General features: G+C 36.0%; 1 protein-coding gene across 2 annotated transcripts in view; it reads left to right on the top strand.

Annotated features, from left to right (window-relative positions):
* The window catches only part of vipr2 (vasoactive intestinal peptide receptor 2), a 31932-nt gene extending 11772 nt beyond the window's left edge, over window positions 1-20160 (top strand). For both annotated transcript variants that reach the window (XM_059534990.1, XM_059534989.1), the window contains 10 exons: window positions 1724-1818; window positions 7681-7778; window positions 8142-8277; window positions 9393-9543; window positions 11085-11145; window positions 11318-11387; window positions 12396-12487; window positions 12941-13076; window positions 13546-13587; window positions 19206-20160. In XM_059534990.1, coding sequence (XP_059390973.1) covers window positions 1724-1818; window positions 7681-7778; window positions 8142-8277; window positions 9393-9543; window positions 11085-11145; window positions 11318-11387; window positions 12396-12487; window positions 12941-13076; window positions 13546-13587; window positions 19206-19379 — 1055 coding nt within the window. In that variant the 3' untranslated portion in view covers window positions 19380-20160. The remainder of the gene's footprint in view (window positions 1-1723; window positions 1819-7680; window positions 7779-8141; window positions 8278-9392; window positions 9544-11084; window positions 11146-11317; window positions 11388-12395; window positions 12488-12940; window positions 13077-13545; window positions 13588-19205) is intronic.
* The last annotated feature ends 274 nt before the right edge of the window (window positions 20161-20434 follow it).

Here is a 20434-nt window from a genome sequence, read left to right on the forward strand (position 1 = left end):
TCATTTAGATTTTTTTATCTCACAATTCTGACTTTTATTTTCTTGCAATTATGAGAACAAAAAATCAATTATTATATATAAACTCAGAGACAATTCTGTTCTTTGGTTTCTGCCATGGAATAAAAAATATAAAATATATTAGCTTTTATAATAGATGGATAATCTTATTTCACACTTCAGTTTTTTCACAATTGCAAATTTATTTCTCACAATTCCAGTTTTTCTTCACAGAATTGCGAGTTTATATTTTGCAAGTCAAATTCGATCTTTTTATTAAAACAAAAATCTGAATTGTGTTTTAATTTTTTTTTAATTCTTCAGAAATGGGCTTCCATAATTTACTCTGTGCAAGTAAATGAAAATGTAATTGTTAAACGATATTTTGTGTAAAGTATTGGAGTAATAAAATTGACTATGACTTTTTAGTTTGTTTTTTCTTACATTACAAAATTGCAAAAATACATTTTTATAATTATACGTTTTATTATTATATTTAATAATAAATACAACTTTTACATAATTTTCCAATAGTTTTCTGGTATGGTTTGTTTACTTATACAGGTTGTTGTCTCCTCAAATTCAACTGGGATAGAATAAAGTATTTTAACATGTTATCTTTAAAATGCATTGTTCTTTTGTTCTTCACTCTATCCAGTACTATTTTTAAATCAAATATTATGTTTCAGCCTACTGGTTTTCCTTTACAGAGGTCTGCTGGGTGTTGTAATGTTTGGTTGATGTGTAAATGTGTTCATGTACTGTTTGTTAGCCTGCCAGCTGCTCCTCTCCAGGTGTAATGGTGGTCATTGATGCAATGCAACGTGTAGGAGGCTGTTGTTTCGTTACTGAGAGTATTAGCAAGCCTACACACAGACACTTTAATGCATGAAACACAAATTTTCTATATTTATACTTAGCACTCAGCCTCTGCCTCTCAGCCTTGACTGAATGCATCATTGATGTACAATGCTATTCCATTATCACTGGTGCCATATGGATTTACAAGTATATGAGTGAGTGCAACCCATGTAGCTAGAAATCACACCTAAAGAAAAGGCACAAAAAAAGAGTCTCTTCACTAATCAAAAAGGAAAATATTAGAAATTCTACTTAAAGTCTATTTTAGGACCATTAAGATTTTTGCATGGTGTATGCAGTGTACAGTACATTCAAACCCCTGATTCTCATTATGACCTGTCTCATACTTGTTTTCTCATTAACATAACTTGAAAAAAAAAATTATATTGCTATGCTGAATAAATACTTTTCAGTGTAAACAACATTTGTTTTTACTGCCTTGAATTTAATATTCATTAAGGTTACATTTATTTGATCAAAAATACAGTAAATACAGTATTATTGTGAAATATAAAATTTTAAGGAGCTGTTTAATTATCATAAAAAATAATGGCAAAAATTGCAGTGGTACTAAATATAAGCTTTGTTTTATTCATGCAAAATGTTTTGCAAAATATGTTTATTTCTTTTGATTTTGGGTGAAACATTTCTTGGCATGCTTTATTTAGCATCACTCTATTCTTGATGAATTTTTTGATTAGCTTATTTTTGTTTAGTTTTCTCTGATATCTCGGGGCCCTCCGCGACGTGCACCGTTGCGAAGTGTTACCTACCAAAACACTCACTAATGCTGCTTGTCAGTCTAAATTGCCATTAATCACTCTGATAAACTGGCCGTTAACAAAGCAATGTCTGTTTGTTTTAGGCATCATTAGCAGGAACTGCACTACGGAAGGCTGGTCCGACGTGTATCCCAGCATCAACAGCGTTTGCTCTGAGGCCACCCCCAATGCAACCAAGGTGAGAAACTGTATTTATGCAGTCAGATCTTTCTCAGAATTAAAAATAGGGCTTTTGATTGTACACAGTGTTTAGGATCATTGTGCTAACCATCCTGAAGGAGTTACACATGAATGGCAGTGGTAAAGGAAGATATTTTGTCTGAAAGGCACTGTTGTTCTTTCCACATGTGCTACAACCACAGAAAAATCACTGTGTGTGGATGCTGAGGGCACTACAGGACCCTGAACCTTTTAGTGCCCACCATCCAGCCTGAATCTATGCCAGCTGGGACTACCTTTGGGGCAATGTTTGTGTGCATTTGGAAATGCAAGTGCAAGTGTGTGTTCATGCGTGTGTTTGACAGAGACAAACAGTCAGAGAGCCGGCTCATGTGTAGTTTCATGGGGTATTTTAATCAAATTGCTCTCCATATTATATTTCTTAGGATCCTGAATTTAGAGGCAAATCATTTTAGATCAAGACCAGTTAAACTGGTTCATCAGACCAGTGAGGTGTTTTTATAGCAGAATATTAAAAGAAAGAAAGAAAGAAACTATAAATGTCCAGTAACATGTAATGTTTTGTCTTATAACAAAATTACATTCTCCCGGTTCATGTCATGAAACAGCCAATTGCCCAATAACAATCAATTAAATTTGCTATTCTGTTTTATTAACTCATTATTTACATCTACATCAACCCTAAACCTAACATTACAATAATACAAATACAGTAATTAATTGTTATTCAGTGTAACAGAAATGACGCAATATTGCACCTGCAGATGTACAGAAAGTGTAGTTAGTTATTCAGATCAAACCATGTACTAAAGATTCCATCTTTATTAATATGGAAAATTAGTAGCTGATTTTACTATTAATAAGCTGAAATGTAACTGAGCTTACTGTGATTTATTTTACATTTATTCTTAAGCTGTAGTGACTGAAACACCCGGCAGAGTTACGAGAGCATCAGGGGACATCCCTTAAACCCAAATCTCTTTACCTTAAAAGGAATGAAAAATGGAAATCTTTCCAATGTAATTTTTGTAAATCATGAGATTTTTTTTGTGCTTGATTTCAGCTTGTATCCATGGCTGGTTTTGACATAAGATTTGTTGCCTGATTAAGTTTTCATGGCACTATTTATCAAATAAATTCTCTTAATAGAGCGAGCAGTGCTATGTTATGGAGGTAGGGAGTCTAGAGAATGCAGGGAATGAGAGGAACATTTGCAACATTGTATGTTGGAGGTTGTATGGAGAAACTGTCATTTTGACAAAAAGGAAACGTCTCCAGCATAATCAGATGAAACCTCCCCGGCCTACTAACTTAAACAGCTGTCTGAGGGAAAGAGCAGGATTCACTACACGGACTAAGTAAGGATTTAAATGCAAATGTTAAGTATCCCATACCCCGTTTAAGTTATTATTATAAATAAATGTCCTATTAAGTATTAAAATGTCCCAGATGAACACGAGTCAGTTGGCAGAAGTTAAAGTTCAGGCCAGGCATTAGTTGGTTATACACCAAAATGACATTAAACTGCACTGGAGGGAGTAGCGTATTTCAGACAAAAAAAAACTTGACGATGACAGAACTCAAATCTGCATTAACTCTAGAAAGTTGAAACAAAATCAACTTTTATTAGAGGGATTTTCTATAAAAATATCAGCATGTGTGTTTAATATTCTTTCTTCTGTCATGAGTGTGTGGTTTTGGGTGTTCATGGACACGCATCTTCTCCAGCAGTGAGGGCAAGCGCCTCTTATAACTGGATAAACAGCCCTCTGAAGCGCAGAGAGTTGTCAGCATGACTTGAGGTGATACCAAGGATCAGAGCAGACATGCTGAGTTGCTGACACATCGGCCTGCTCTGATTGGCTATATGTTGAAAGGAGATGCGTGCCGTGACTGAAGCAGCCTTGAAATGGTGCAAATCTGCTATAGACACAAAAAACAGGATGATCCAGCATATAAATTGGATTTGAACTGGATTTCATTACAACCTGTTTGACATCTCTGTAAGCAGAGCAACAGATACAGCTTCACAAATACAGTATTTTTTTTGTGGAAGCCCATTTCCCTGTCAGAGTATCAAAAATAAGAGAAAAGGTAATTGACTCCCCATCATCCTTCCCCCTTATTTATTTACTTATTTATACTGCTCAAAAGTTTGGAGTCAGAAAGATTTTTTTTAATGTTTTTAAAATAAGTCTTCTATGCTCACTAAGAATGCATTTATTTGATATCAAAACCAGCCGATGTTAATGAGCTCAGTCATCATTGGCTAAACTCTTCGCTTGTAACACACACATTATGTTTTATCTGAGTCAGCTTTACAAGGAAAAGCTTGTTTTATGTTTTACTTGCATATTGTTCTTTAATGTTTATAGAAATGGTACATCTCCATTGAAATGTTTTCCATCAAAATGATTGTCGATGGACTTTTGACATCACCCAGAGTTCAGCACGTGCTCTGCAGGAAGACGGTTGGTAGCCGTGTTGGTTGGGATGGTGCCCAGATGATTCAGCTCTACTCATTTGACCGATGAGCGGACAGTTCTGTGTTTTTCATTCTGATCCTGTGTCAGGGGAAATGAAACATTAAAGCAATTTCCTGAAGGGTACAGAGACAGTAACAGAGGCACATTCCCATCCTCTCAGAGTTAATTTGTGGAAATTAACAGAGATGACTAAAGTTGTCCTCCTAAGGCGTTAATAAGAACACCGATTGACCTTGATTCAAACCTGTCTGAAACCTGATTTCTTGAGCCCTGTCCTGCTTCGCTTGAAAGAAGTCCTGCCCCAGGACACTTTAGATAAATTAAAACATGCCCATGAATTAAATTGGATATTGATCTTCTAACCTTGGGGTATTGATTCTGTTTAAAATGACACTTGATATTCGTTTTAGGGTTCACAGCAAGTGATATCACCTGATTAATGTAGAGATGTATTAAATCAAGTTGTCTTTACATTACATGTCTCTTTACATTAGAGTGAAGGTTATATTTAACTTAAATATACTCTTCAGTAGATTATTACTCTTCAGAAAGGAACAGAGGCTTTTAATAGGTTCTGGCTTTGATTTGTTAAAACACATCAAAAATTTCTGCAGCAAATTGAATCTCAAAATGAATTAATGTTTTTAAACTGCTGTTGGTCTGAAACTCATGCCACTGGTTGAGCCAGCATTGCGACAACTGATAAATATTACATAGCAGTGTCTGATAATCAACGTTTCAAGATAATCAACCTCTTATTTTAACATTAAAGATGAGACACATCACCTTAAAGTTTAAACAGACTACTTAGACATCATGTAAATAATGCTCATGCTTTGCATGGCATGTTGAGGTCCATGTGCCATATTAGTGTCACTTTTAATCTGAAATTCTCCAGAAGTTTTCCTTGGGTATTTCGTGAAACACATACCACATCCAACAATAAATGAGAGACTGTCTGAAGAAGGAAACAGTCTCTCATATCATCCAAAGCCAACACACAGGCTGGTTTCTGTCTCCTCGTCTGATAACCTGCACATCATCTAGTTGTTTATGGATGATGTATTCCAGGCTTAGTATGAAATACATATGTCAAAGATAGCACCGAGTAGAGAGACTAGACAAAAAAAAAAAAAAAACTCAGTCACTGGTTTTACTTCTGTATTGATGTTTTTTTTCCACAACTTCGGGTATGTTTTTGATTGTTTGTCACATTTAAAGTAGTTTCTTTTTGTCACTTGAATGTTCAATCTTTTTGTTTGTTTTTGTTTTTATAGATTAAAACTCTCTTGGAAACTTGTTACCATACCTTGTTTTTTTTCTTCTAATTTTTAAATTGCTTTTATTTGTAGGTTTTATGTTTTAATCCTTGTTCCCAAAAATGTCAGTAAATTTAAGTATGAACTATTTCGATATTTATTGGGGAAATCCTTTATATAATTTATGCCTTTCTCCAATTGTGACCGAACAAATGTTTTGCCCTTTAAGGTTTTTTTTTTTTAAATAAGTTTACTTGTTTACCAATATACAACAGTGTCAGTGCAGAGCATGAAATGAAATATGAGACATGACGAAAATCAAGAAAAATAGTCTTTTTTTTTTTTCAAAATAGACTTTTTTTCTAAAAATAAATTCAATAGCCTTTTAAACACTTGTGAATTTCACGTGTATTTGTTTTACATAAAATGCTAACTAATTAAATTAGCCCAAGCACGACAACAGAGTCAGCCGTTTCATTACAGTAATGTAATTTTTTATTACAGAATGATATCAAAAATCTTTTGTAACCTTATAAATGTCTTAACAGTCTCTTTTGGTCAGTTTTATGTTTCTTTGCTGTACAAAAATAATTAACTCTTTTAAAAATATCTTTAACATTATTTTTTATAGTAGTAGTATACTGTATTTTAGTAATATTTTGACCTCAAGCTTGTGATCATTAGATTATAATGTGACATACAGTACCTAACACTTTACACTGTAAAATAAATTTGTGAATTTTTAGGCATTTATATATATACATAAAATATACACTATACATAATTTTTGTCATAATGCTCTGGAAACAAAATCAAAGACACATTCACATGCACACACTCAGACAAAAAAATGAACAAACAGACCAAATGTAGTAAAATATCCATCTCACGCTAAGTTTAGTAAGTTTTATTTTTAAAGAAGCGCAGGAGGAATGTTCCTGGTGGTGATGTTGAGTGGGTCTGTGGCTCCAGTGTGCCAGGTTGTAAGTCACACTGAAGGAATGCTGTTTATGAGTCTGTCTGAGCTTCATCATGCTCTTCCACCACCAACAGCCATTTCCATGCTTGTTAGTCATTCTTGATCTGTGAGAGAATTCACATTTAGCTTGTGTAGATTATTTCATCACATTTAAAACATGGCACAGAGGTTAAACTCGTTGCCTGAAAGTGGGGTAAATGTAAATGGGTTTTTAAAAGACGTTTTGTATGCTGTACTCAGTTCAATATAGGAACAGTGCTACTGACATTTTTTTTTTTCAAAGTAGTGATTAATACACAAAAACCTTATTGCATTAATGTATTGTTTTAATTCGAAAAATGTATCTTTAAAACCACTGATATGTAAAGGTAATAAAGAAAAAATGATTCAGACTAGAACAGTTGTGGGCTAAATCTGTGATTTGGAAAAACAGTATGTTATGTATTTCTTTGACTTAAGGAAAGCTGTAAGGGATATAAGCATTATGTACTGTAGACTGTTTAACATGGTTTTATAGTTGGGTCTTTTTTGTTGTATGCCTATTTTGGAAAAAGTGCTGTAGTTGTAGCAGCAATGTATGTGGCACTTTGAGGCAATTCAAAGAATACCATGGTGGTTGTCTGTGATATAGCCATTGTATTTGTTCAGAAAAAAGGCATGGCATGGCATTACTCTGGTACCTGATAAAACATGACCAAATGGGGATTTTTTTACTACTTATTTTGTATACAGTATATGTAAATTGGGATAGTCTGGTATATAGATTTTGTTTAACCTGAAATTATTTCATATACCCTATTTAAATGTATTATTTTTATGTAAATGAAATGAGAACCAAACATATAGTATACTGAGGAATGTGCAACACGATTGGACGATTAGTGTTATTGAGTGATTTTCGCCATAGTGAATTAGACAAAGAGTTTTACCAAATACCAGCTTTTTTTTTTATTTACTTTAAGTATTTTTTTATTTAATTGCATTTAAATTGCATTTAAAATCCCCCACAAAAGAAACATTAGTTGTGCATTTTTTAGTGGATCAATAGAGAAATGCTTACTGGTGTTTTAACCCACTAAAAATTAAATATTGCAAATACAAAGTGCTCCTCAGAATTGATTTCTCTCTCTGTCCAGCTTGTTTTCTACATGGTGATGAAGACCCTTTACACACTCGGACACAGCCTCTCTCTCATCGCACTCATCACCGGCAGCAGCATCCTCTGTCTGTTCAGGTCTGAAGCAGAGCCTTAAATAGTTCCAGTAGTTGTGTCTGTTTTATATTACGCTACACTTTGTATGGATGAATGAGCCTGCCTTATATTAATCGTAATCGTTGAGGGGTTGAATTTGGCAGGCTTCTGAACGACTATATTTTAAACTTTTTGACATTGAGGCTAAACATTATGCTTGGCGCTAGGTTTTAACCTGATAGTGTTTATCTATCTGGAATGAAATGAATAATTTAGGAAGTTGTCTGTTGATGTGATAAATGGAGCAGTGCTCAAGACTCTTGACTTTTTCTCACAAGCTAACTATAAGCACAATTAAAATAGAAAGAGGCCATGTTTATTTACATCTCTGTCTCGCTCCAACAGAAAGCTCCACTGCACCAGGAACTACATCCATCTGAACCTGTTCTTCTCGTTCATTCTGAGGGCCATCGCTGTGCTGGTCAAAGATGCCATTCTGTTTTCCCACGAGAATGTAGAATGTACAAAGCAGCCATCACTGGTTAGTGAAATCACCCATCCTGAAGATCCACAAGTCAATTCATATAAGTTAATGTTGAATGTACATTGTTATTATTATTAGAAAAAATTTAAATTAATACTTTTATAAAAAAAAAAAGTGATTTATTAAATTGATCAAAAGGGACAATAAAGACATTTATAATGTTGCAAATTATTTTTATTTTTATTTCAAATAAATGCTGTTCTTCTGATCTTCCTATTTGTCAAAGAAACCAAAATAACATATCAGGGTTTCCACAAAAATATTAAGCAATTAAGCTTTTTTCTTTTTTGTTCCGTGAACAAACTCGATTTGTAAATTCGATTTACAAGACAAAAATACAGAATTCTGAGCTTATATTTTGCAAATCTGAAGGTAAAATGAACAAAGTTTGATTAGATTGAGAGTTAAATAGTCGCAATTATCATTTTTTATTTATTGATAGTTTTCAACTGGTAATAAGAAATGTTTATTTATTTATTTTTAGGATGGAATTAGCATATTAGTCATTTCATATTAATGGCTGATGAAAAATACAGCTTTGCCATTAGAAATAAATTACACTTTATAATATTAATATTTTTACAGTAATGTTGTACTGTATTTCTATAAATAAATGTCTGAGTGAACATAAGATGCAGCTTTCACAAACATAAAAAATTCTTATGACCCCAAACTTTTAAACAAATTTTATTGTATAATTTCTGCACAATTTGTGACTTAAAAACAGATAAAAACAGTTTCTCAACACTAAAACCAGAAGTTGTCCTACCAGATGCTTCAAACAAACATAGCAATGTTTGAAAGAGCTAATATTTTTCAGGAAGTCCACCTTCAAACTGTCTGTGCACATTAAACTGGGTCATGAGACAGTATTCTAACATCGTAAAAATTATACACTTCACCTTTAAGGGTCTGAATTGAGCTAAGCCAGTTTTTTAAAGCATGAATAGTCAACTAAACACATTTTACGCTTCATCGGTTTTAAAAGGGTGTTATTTCTGTCACTACAGACCCTTTAAAACCCCCAAATTTGTACTCATGTTTGTTTGTCACAGTCTTTGGCATTTCAGAGATAAGTAGTGCACATTGAAGTTCTCTATGCTTGTGTTTAGATTGGTTGCAAGGCCAGTCTGATCATCTTCAACTACTTCATCATGGCAAACTTCTACTGGTTGCTGGTGGAAGGACTGTACCTACATACTCTACTGATGGTCATCTTCTCTGATAACAGACACTTCATTATCTATCTCCTCATCGGCTGGGGTAAGTCTTCATTTGAAACACTGACCTTTTTAAGCTGTTTCCATTTTCCAAAACCAATTGTTACTTTTCAGATTCACTTTTCAGTCTTTTAAAGCTATTCATGTCAGTGTTTTCCCATACAAGCTGGTATTTGAGTAAATAAAGGATTATTCGAGTCTAAAGCTTAGAGATTTTCTACTTCCCACTGCATTTGATGCTTGAGCTTTCATCTTATCTGACACAACCACATGCGTGCATAGAAAATCATTTGAGAACACACACCTCTTCACGGTGTAGCACTGAATGTCTCTGCCTTAATTCATTCAAGCACTTCTGAATAGATGTCGCTCACTACTCAGAGGAAAAACAGTGCAGGGAACAAGATGACGTGCCATCGGTCTTGATCAGTCTGTTTGTCTTACATTATGTATTAGTATGTCTTTGTAGTTTATTGTGTCCCTGGAGTTTCCAGGCGAGAGAAAGGAGAGCATGATCTTCATTCATTTCTAAAGCACAGGCTTGGGTGTGGCTTGCTAGACTCATCATATCAACACCTCATTGCTTCTCTTTCATCATGACAGTGACGACCAACATGGCCTCTTTAATCATGTTCTGTTTACCAGCGCTTCCTCCCCGGCTTTACCTCTGTTTAGAGATAGTGCCTCACATCCCCACAGGAAACTATTGAAACAATAAAAGTAGCAATTTCTCAGCAGGTGTCTAAGCAAATATGCTGTGTCCTAAGATCACATTATCTGTCTGTCTATCTTTATATATCTGTCCATCTGTCTGTCTATATGTCTGCTGTCTATCCATCTAACTGTCTGTCTGTCTATCTGTTCCTCTGTCTGTCTGTATGTCTGTCTACCTTTCCCTCTGTCTGTCTGTCTGTCTGTCTGTCTGTCTGTCCCTCTGTCTGTCTGTATGTCTGTCTGTCTATCTGTCCCTCTGTATGTCTGTCTGTCTGTCTATCTGTCCCTCTGTATGTCTGTCTGTCTATCTGTTCCTCTGTCTGTCTGTCTGTCTATCTGTCCCTCTGTCTGTCTGTATGTCTGTCTACCTTTCCCTCTGTCTGTCTGTCCCTCTGTCAGTCTATCTGTCCCTCAGTCTGTCTTTCTGTCCCTTTGTCCATCTGTCTGTCTGTCTGTCCCTCTGTATGTCTGTCTGTCTGTCTGTCTATCTGTTCCTCTGTCTGTCTGTCTGTCTATCTGTTCCTCCGTCTGTCTTTCTGTCCTTCTTTCTGTCTGTCTTTCTGTCCCTCTGTCTGTCTGTCTGTCTTTCTGTCCCTCTGTCTGTCTGTCTGTCTGTCTGTCTGTCTGTCTGTCTGTCTGTCTGTCTGTCTGTCTGTCTATCTATCTATCTATCTATCTATCTATCTATCTATCTATCTATCTATCTATCTATCTATCTATCTATCTATTTATCTATCTGTCTGTCTGTCTGTCTGTCTCTCTGACTTTCAGTCTGACTGTTTGTCTGTAGCCTATATTTACACTGATTGTACATAAATGAATGTGACCACTAAGTCTCTTGATATTTGATAATTCCTGTTCTTCCTCCAGGATTCCCCACCGTGTTTCTGATTCCATGGATTGTATGTAGGATTTACCTTGAGGACACAGGGTGAGCAGTTGAGCACAGCATAATCAGACAGTGACAGAACTCACATGAGTCTCTTAATAGCGGATATTTAAACCCGAGAGATTAAAATGAGGCAAAAGAAGATGAAATGCATTCCCATTTGCTACCGCTGTTATGAAAGCACTTGTAACTCTTTGATGTCTCCTCATAACAGATGCTGGGAGAGAAATGATGTTCCGATTCCCTGGCGGGTGATTAACTGGCCAATCATGGCATCTGTTATTGTGAGTATAACCTCACACCAGCACTTCTAAACACTGAGACTAGCCTCATGTTGTATGTATTATGTCAGCCAGAGAGGGATTCTGCCGGCAAAGCAGACGGGGATGTGCTGACTCTCACGAACAGTTTCCATGTCCTGGATGGGACGTGAGCGCAGGCATGTCAGGAAACTCTGTCACAAGTGCCTCTCTCAGCACACGTGCCAGGACTCTTTCTTGTGTCCGCTGTGCCATTTCCATTTTGTAAACCCTCACCTGTAAGAGATCAAATGTCTAGCAAAATTTTCTAGCAAATTTGCTTAGTTCTGGTGTGTTTAGATAACTCTCTCACAGAACTCTGCACACAATCTCTCTGCTACCCAGAATGCCACTGGTAGATGAACCTTTGGACAAGATGTTCTGTTTTGGTTTACGTTTTTATGCTGGGGTTTATTATGGGGAACAGAAACAGGTGGCTTCTTTTGTTTCTACTATCTTTCTGATGGATTCAAACAAGATAAAAGATGATCAAATTAAATTTGAAAAATTAAAATCAAATTAAATCCAAGACAACTTTTGGTGCATTCAGGGCATATATTTTGTTAACTTGAATGACATTAATGTTTCTAATGTAATTTTAAAGGCCAGATCAAATCCTTAAAAGGATAATCAGCCAAAAGTGAAAATTTTGTCATCATTTTCATAATTTTCTTTTGTGGAACGTAATGAAGATATTTTTGCCCATTCAATAAAACTCAATGGTGTCAACACTGGACCTAAAAAAAATCATATACTATTAGTTTAGAATGACCTAAAATGGTGAAAAGATAAATTGTGACAATTTTAATTTTTTTGTTGAACTGTTCCTTTAAGACATTGTGTTCTGTTCTGTAATCTGGTTCAAGTCTTACAATGTTTTGAGAAGTTCTTGTGTCAGATCCAGTCAAGAGTGGTAATGTTTAGTCTGGATAATGTCATTGTATAAAAGAGGAATGATAAAAATATTTTTCTCTTCCTTTCTGTGTTCTACAGTTAAACTTTATTCTGTTCATCAGCATCATTCGAATCCTGGTCCAGAAACTGAGGTGTCCTGATGTCGGAGGAAATGATCAGTCCCAGTACAGGTATCCCAAATGGATAACAACTAATATTCTATTCTGCAAACATTACATCAGGCACCATGGTTGAACCCTCTTAAATGCTATTCAGGTCATAGCTGAGATCTCCTTTTTAAATGTACCAGGAATTGCATTCTAGCAAGAATTTCAGAAAAATGGTTGGAAATGGATGGCTGCATTCCACTTTTATCCAGGTCTTCCACTATCTATTGTGCATTGCTAAATGTGTATGCATTGAAATGGGGGTGAAATATTTATGCAGTGATTTGTAACAATCTGAGTTTTTTGTTCTTCTGAAGGTAGCACATTCTGCATTTTAGTGCCCTGTTGCTAATGCACGAGAGGCTGTGCTCTATTTGATGGCTCTCCCAGAGCCTATTTGACAAAAATGGCCATGCTATCATAACATCCCGCCCCATCACTCCGTTTAAATTCTGTTACTCCTTTTTCTGTTTTTAGGAGGTTAGCCAAATCCACACTTCTCTTGATCCCTCTCTTTGGCATCAACTATGTTGTTTTCGTTTACATCATAGATGAAAATGGAGAGATGGAAAATTATAAAATATTCTTTGACCTTGGTCTGGGATCTTTTCAGGTAAAGAATATGCCTAAATGTGTCACTAGTGATTATATATATCTACTTAAACATTCACTACCGTTCCAAAGTTTGCAGATTTTTTTGATGCATTAAATTCATCAGAAGTGATATTAAATACATACATTGTTATAAACAAATCTATTCCAAATAAATGCTGTTCTTTTGAATTTTCTACTTATCAAAGAAACTAGCAAAAAAAAAAGTATCACGCTTTCTACAAAAATATTACACTGAAGACTGGAGTAATGGCTGAAAATTCAGCTTGGCCAACACAGAAATAATTTACATTTTAAAATATATTAAAATAGAAACAGTAGATTGAAACAGTACTTTTAATTTATAATAATATTTCACAATATTACTGTTTTTTTTTCAAATAACATTAAAAAATCTTAAAACTTTGGAACGGTATATGATGCTTTATCGGTTAGTTGTACCACATTAACTCTTTGTGTTCCTTTCACAGGGCTTGGTGGTTGCGATTTTGTACTGTTTTTTGAATAGTGAGGTTAGTCTACAATTTTATTGACCTTTGATGCATCTTACTTTAACTCTATTCCAAAACCTGAGCTGCTTACTGCCTGCATGGATTTTTGAGACTGTATCCTAACTGTAATTAAATCTCGTAAGTGAGCAATTTAAAAAACTTTAAGTAAGCATAAAAAAAACATTTTTACTTATCAACTTTTAGTTTTCCACCTCATCTACCATCATTGATTTCTTTTTAACTGAGCTTTTCTCAATGTATTCTAAAAACAAGGTATTTTAAAGTCAGTGTGATAAAGTTACAGCACGCTTAATTTCTGTGCATATGATGCCTTAAAATTCTACATCCTCAGGCAGCTCACTAGGTTTTGGAACAGAGTAGTAGTTTTCCTTCCTAGTTCAAATCAACATGAAACATTCACATACCATTTAATTTTTATTTTTTTTTATTTTATTTTTATTGAAGTTGCATGACATAAATACACATTTGGTCATATAATACATACCGTATTTTTCAGACCATAAGTCGCACCTGAGTATAAGTCGCACCAGTCCAAAAATACATCATGACGAGGAAAAAACATATATAAGTCGCACTGGACTATAAGTCGCATTTATTTAGAACCAAGAACCAAGAGAAAACATTACCGTCTACAGCCGCGAGAGGGCGCTTTATGTCTTCAGTGTAGACTACAGGAGCACAGAGCAGCGTAGAGCGCCCTCTCGCGGCTGTAGACGGTAATGTTTTCTCTTGGTTCATTTCTCTCGGTTCATGTCAAATAAATTTTGATAAATAAGTCGCACCTGACTATAAGTCGCAGGACCAGCCAAACTATGAAAAAAAGTGCGACTTATAGTCCGGAAAATACGGTATTTTGATCTTGTCCTACAACGCCTTCTTTTTTCCCCCCAGAACTAAATGACCCCCCCCCCCTTCCAACCACAATAAAAAAGAAAAGATTAAATTAAAATAAACTGGTAGCAAGAACAAACAAGGGGAGTGTCCCAGGTATTCTATTTTACATAAAATCCGATCTTATTGGCCTAATAAATTCCGAGAATCCATTACACATCCTTTCAAACCTATCCATTTCATATCTAACAGTGTACGTCAATTTTTCCATAATGTAAATATCATGCATCACATCGACCCGATTTTTCTTTCTTGGCGCATCCACCTTTAGCCACTTCCTAGTAATTCCCTTTTTTCCTGCTAGTAGCATAATTTTAAACATTTTACAATTCAGATTTTTTTGCCTTGCATATTAAGTCTTCCCAAATAAAAAGTCAAAATTGAAAGGGAGATTAACCCGTAATATCTTGTCCATACAATCTTGTCCATACATTGTTTGAGTTCCATCCAATATTTCTCCATCGAAGGACAACTCCAGAAAATATGTACATGATTTGCATTCTGTTCCCCACATTCCCGCCAACAGCTTGTATCCCGATATTTTGTCTGAGCTGGAGTTCTAAAATATCTCACTAAGTTTTTCCACCCATGTTCCCTCCAAGTTAAGGATGATGTCACTCTCCATATTTGTTGAGTGAGATCTTCCCATTCTTCATCCATCAATTTTATATTTGCTTCATTTTCCCATTTTTGTTTTATGTAGTGTGTATCGTCTCCTTTTAAAGTTTCTATCCCTGAATATATCTTCGAAATTAGTTTTTTGTTTAGTTTAGATTGGTATGCAGAAATAAAGAGTTTAATAATGTTTACCTCAACATCAAAATTTTCCTTTTTTATATCTTGCAGTTATAATGCTTGCAGACTTGACACACTAATATTTAATATATTTCAAATCAGCAACACAATCTGAGGTGAACTGTCACATTAATGTTTTCTATGACGCTCAAATTGCGTTAAAGCATATTTTAGGTTGATACAGCTAGCACGCATGTGCAGTCTCGAGCGCATTTCATGTTTCTATGGCAACAAGTGAGGGACACTTTGACCGCCAAACCACGCTTTACATTTTCTTCCATTTTTATAATAATATAAATGAACCGTTTAATCTTAAAGTTTTATTGGTCAGATTCAGACTCGACGCAGAGCAGAGAGCACAGAGATGTTAGCAAATAAATAACATCATTGGCCATGGCAATGCACGAGCGATCATTATTATAGTTCAAAAGGGCAAACAGTTGAGGTTATTATGCGAGTTAACTCGAGTCAGAATGTACATGTGCACAGTTGCATTTGTCATCCGTCACCGTGACATCAAGAGGACTTTTGAAGCTGAAATAATGAGTGGATTAAGCTTGGACTTGGAATAATGAGAGGAATAACATGGATAACTTTCTTGTCTGAGGATTGTAATGCATCACAGGCAGTCAGGTACAAGGAAGAGAGACTACGGCTCCTTAAATTAGGTAAGACAAAAAGCTGTATTTTTCGCAACAGGTTTATTGACTTGTAATAGCAATTTAAGGTGGAATATGTGACATTCGGGTCTGTGTCTTCCCGACAGGTTCGGGTCCAGCTTTCAAATAATAGACGGGTCCAGGTCGGGTCCGGGTAGGCATTTCTCGGATCTACACTAATTTGAGGGAATTCTTCTATCTCTCACCTTAAACACAAATAAATAAATAAATATAAAATAAAAATGAAAAAGTAAAAAAGAGAAATTCTGGAAACCCCTGGATCAGTCGTTTGCCTCCGGCGTCCTCCTAAAAGCTTGCAGTCTCTGCTTATACCTAGGTCTAGCATCCGCTTGTCTTCTATCGTTCGCGCCTCGGTCACGGTGCCAAGTTAGGCGCTTAATCCTCTCCGTCACGTCCTCCGTGGACTGCACGACCTTCACTTGATAGCCCCTGCAGCCATGTCCTTCGTCGCCTCCTCCACTGAATCATATGTGCATGTCCCGCCATTGTAAAATTCGTTCAATGGTGAGTTCCAGGGACGGCGGTAATTCAAGCTTTTCTCTCAGGAGGGTCTCGATGAAAGCGACCATCGACTGAGCCCCTTCTTCCGCTCCTTCTTTTAAGCCGTGAATCGTGATGTTGTCCCTTCTCAAGTGACCCTCTTGATCCGTCTGTTTAGCTGCAACTTGATTTTGTAACTCTAAAAGTTCCAAAGTGGCGTCCTCGATATTTTGAATCCGGTCTTCTGACTCCGTTATGCGCCGCTCTGCCTCATCCATCCTGCTGTCTATTTTTTGTATGTCCTCCCGAATTAGTTTGAGGCTTTCCCCGTTCTCACTGCGAAAGTCTATTATCTCTTGCAGCACAATGTCCAGAGTTGCCATGTTATTAGATGAATTCTGCCGATCTAGCTCGTCTGCTTTGCTCGTGGCATTGCTAACTTCGTCCTCGGCTAACGTTGGCCTCGTTGCTAGTCCTGACTGATTTTCAACGTCTCCCATATTTCCAGTCTTCCTCGCTTTCCCTCTTGTCATGATCCTACCCCCTTACTTTAATGTCATAATTTTAATGTTTCCAATCTGAGACAAGGGGTATTTTAAAACTTTGATCGGAGAGCTGTTACTCTATGCTGCTGCCATTACCAACGCCAAACCGGAAATCTCCACAACCCATTTTAATTCTTTATGAGACGTATTTCTGAGTGAAAAAGGAGATAAACATACACTGTAAAACCCGACAAGTTAACTTAACTCAAACCATTTGAGTAAACAGATATCCTTAAGTTATGTTAACTCAAAACATTTGAGGAAACCGGTTGCCTTAAACCGTTTAAGTTGAAAAAACTAACAGTTATGAGTACTCTGAACTTAATTCAGATGAGTTCACTGAAAGAAGATATACATTGCAATTAAGTAATTAAGTGATTAATTGAGTGATAATTGAGTTTAGTGATGAACACCTGCTGTTAACAAACAGAATCACTGAAGAAAAGAGAAACACAAGAACTACTACAACTGACTTCAGACACAGCCTTAGATGAAATCAACTGAAATAAAATACATGAAATCTCTCAAGATCTGATTAAACAACCCCACAAACAGCATCACAAGCTCCACTTATTAATAACCAGACTGACTTTATTTCTGTCAGACATCTACAGAAGATCTTATTGAGAATGAACTAAGGTTTAGATGTTGATTTATTGTTTCATTTGAAGTAACCATGTTAGAGATCAGTGTTTGCTTTAGTTGGGCTCTTGACCCTTGACTTCTGTCTTTGTGTTTTCTCTGGCTGTTATAACCATGTGTTTCTAAAACACATTTGTTGTAATTCAAAAGCCCAGAAGAAATGCCATCAGGTGTTAACCTGTACCTAGGCGTAGGATGTTGTACTTTATATTGGCGATGGTAATCATCAATTATTGAACTGTACGGAGTCTAATCTCTGATGAAATAGGCATTGTGTAATTTGATTGATTATAGTAAAAGTTATTTTAAGAGCCAGTGGTTCTGTGATAATCAGTTAATCTGAATGACTTTTCAAATAGTGTGGTCTTCTACGGTGTCAAACAGTCACACAAAGACATCAATAATCAGAATATGAACCTCAACAATGGTGACCATAAAAAAACATGCTGCAATGCATGCTGGGTACTACTGTAGTACAAAACTCATCCATGGCTCCCAGCATACTCTGCAGCATTTTTTTTATGGTCACCATTGTTGAGGTTCATATTCTGATTGTTGATGTGTTTGTGTGACTGTTTGACACCGTAGAAGACCACACTATTTGAAAAGTCATTCAGATTAACTGATTATCACAGAACCACTGGCTCTTAGAATCACTTTTACTATAATCAATCAAATTACACAATGCCTATTTCATCAGAGATTAGACTCCGTACAGTTCAATAATTGATGATTACCATCGCCAATATAAAGTACAACATCCTACGCCTAGGTACAGGTTAACACCTGATGGCATTTCTTCTGGGCTTTTGAATTACAACAAATGTGTTTTAGAAACACATGGTTATAACAGCCAGAGAAAACACAAAGACTGAAGTCAAAGGTCAAGAGCCCAACTAAAGCAAACACTGATCTCTAACATGGTTACTTCAAATGAACAATAAATCAACATCTAAACCTTAGTTCATTCTCAATAAGATCTTCTGTAGACGTCTAACAGAAATAAAGTCAGTCTGGTTATTAATAAGTGGAGCTTGTGATGCTGTTTGTGGGGTTGTTTAATCAGATCTTGAGTGATTTAATGTATTTTATTTCAGTTGATTTCATTTAAGACTGTGTCTGAAGTCAGTTGTAGTAGTTCTTGTGTTTCTCTTTTCTTCTGTGATTCTGTTTGTTAACAGCAGCTGTTCATCACTAATACTCAATCAGCACTCAGTTAATCACTTAATTACTTGAATGCAAAGTTTTAAAACTTACATGGTTTAAATCAAGGCAATCTGTTTACTCAAACGGTTTGAGTTAAGTTAACTTGTCGGGTTTTACAGTGTATAGGATGAATTGAATGGGTCTTGCAAAAGTTGCCTCTATATGAAAGGTGGTTGAAGGGAAAGAATTTTTTTCCTGAGGAAGAGCAAGTATAATTAAAGTCTGATGAAATAATAATGCCCTGAATCAATTATAATAAAACTAGAAACATATTTTAAGCATAAATTGGTTCAGTCTTGATTTCATGTTGACTTGCCACCCTGTGTGTGGCTGTGCTAATGCTAAAGACCATGCTAACAGATGTTTGGCTGCTTTGCAGGTCCAGAGCGAACTCAAGAGGAAGTGGCGGAGTTTGTGTTTAAAGCGTTACATCGGTCGTGACTACCGTCTGCACAGTTCATCCATATCCAGGAACGGCACGGAAAACATGGTCCGATTCCATCGGAACTCCAGAGCCCAGTCTTTCCTACAGACTGAGACAACCGTGGTGTGAGACCTCCAGAAGCGGCGCTATATGAATCATGTTCTTACTTCACTGCCCCTCAGCCAACAACTCAGTATTTTTCAAAAGCTTTAAGCTGAAGAGGACAAAGCTTTCTGAAACATGAGATTGACGTGCATATGATATGATGAGGATTCAGCATCTCTGAGGCACAACACTGTTTTGTCAGTATACAATGCAAAATCTCGTTTCATAGCAAATTTTGCTATAAACCACCAAAATAGCACATTAAACCAAATCTCTGTGGGATAATATTGGTGGCATTAAAAACTACAATTCCATTTTTTCAGATGCAGATTACATATACATTGCTCTTTGTAAACTCTTTCATTGCATTAGGGTCAGATTATATAATAGTGTTATGTAAATGCTACTTAAGGCCCACAGCAATTTTCTAAGACGTTCATGGAGACACAGCGCCAAGCTATCAACTCAGCCACCTCACCAAGAACATGTTTTAAATGAATTCAAGAAGTGGGTCACCTCTATGCCAAACTCAAATGTGAGGTTTTATAAAGAGGACATTATGGCTGGAGGTGTCCAAATTAGCCAGGGACTCATTTCAAGAGAGCATGTCTTCAGATACATGTTGAAACTGAAAAGTCAGTCATGCATTCAAACAAAAAATGGTGATTGTAAGAAAAAGCAAAAATTATTTAACTGATATTGAACTGTTCTTGCATCTACAGCATTTCATAGTGTTATGTTGTCATTATACTACCCCTTGGACTTTTTCCCCCTCTTGTATTCCTTGAAGAAAAGCCACAATATAAAAAAAGGAGAACTGAGGAGATTCAGTATAGTCTTATAAATTAAATGACAAATATGTGGCATAAATATTTAGTTCGACCACAAAAAGGTGTGTCCAGTGATAAACCAAACCAAGACTCGCTGACATTACTTCACAAACTCTTTTATTTCCACTGATCAGTCATTTTAATAGGTGTTGATGGTGTTTCTGATTATTTTTGCTTTTGTGTTGCTCTGCCTCACATTGTCAGGGGGGTTGGGGAATTGTACACTGCAATGAATCCGGTGCTCTTTCC

The sequence above is a fragment of the Carassius carassius genome, chromosome 42 (genome assembly GCF_963082965.1).
Source record: "Carassius carassius chromosome 42, fCarCar2.1, whole genome shotgun sequence".
In the NCBI taxonomy this organism is placed as follows: Eukaryota; Metazoa; Chordata; class Actinopteri; order Cypriniformes; family Cyprinidae; genus Carassius; species Carassius carassius.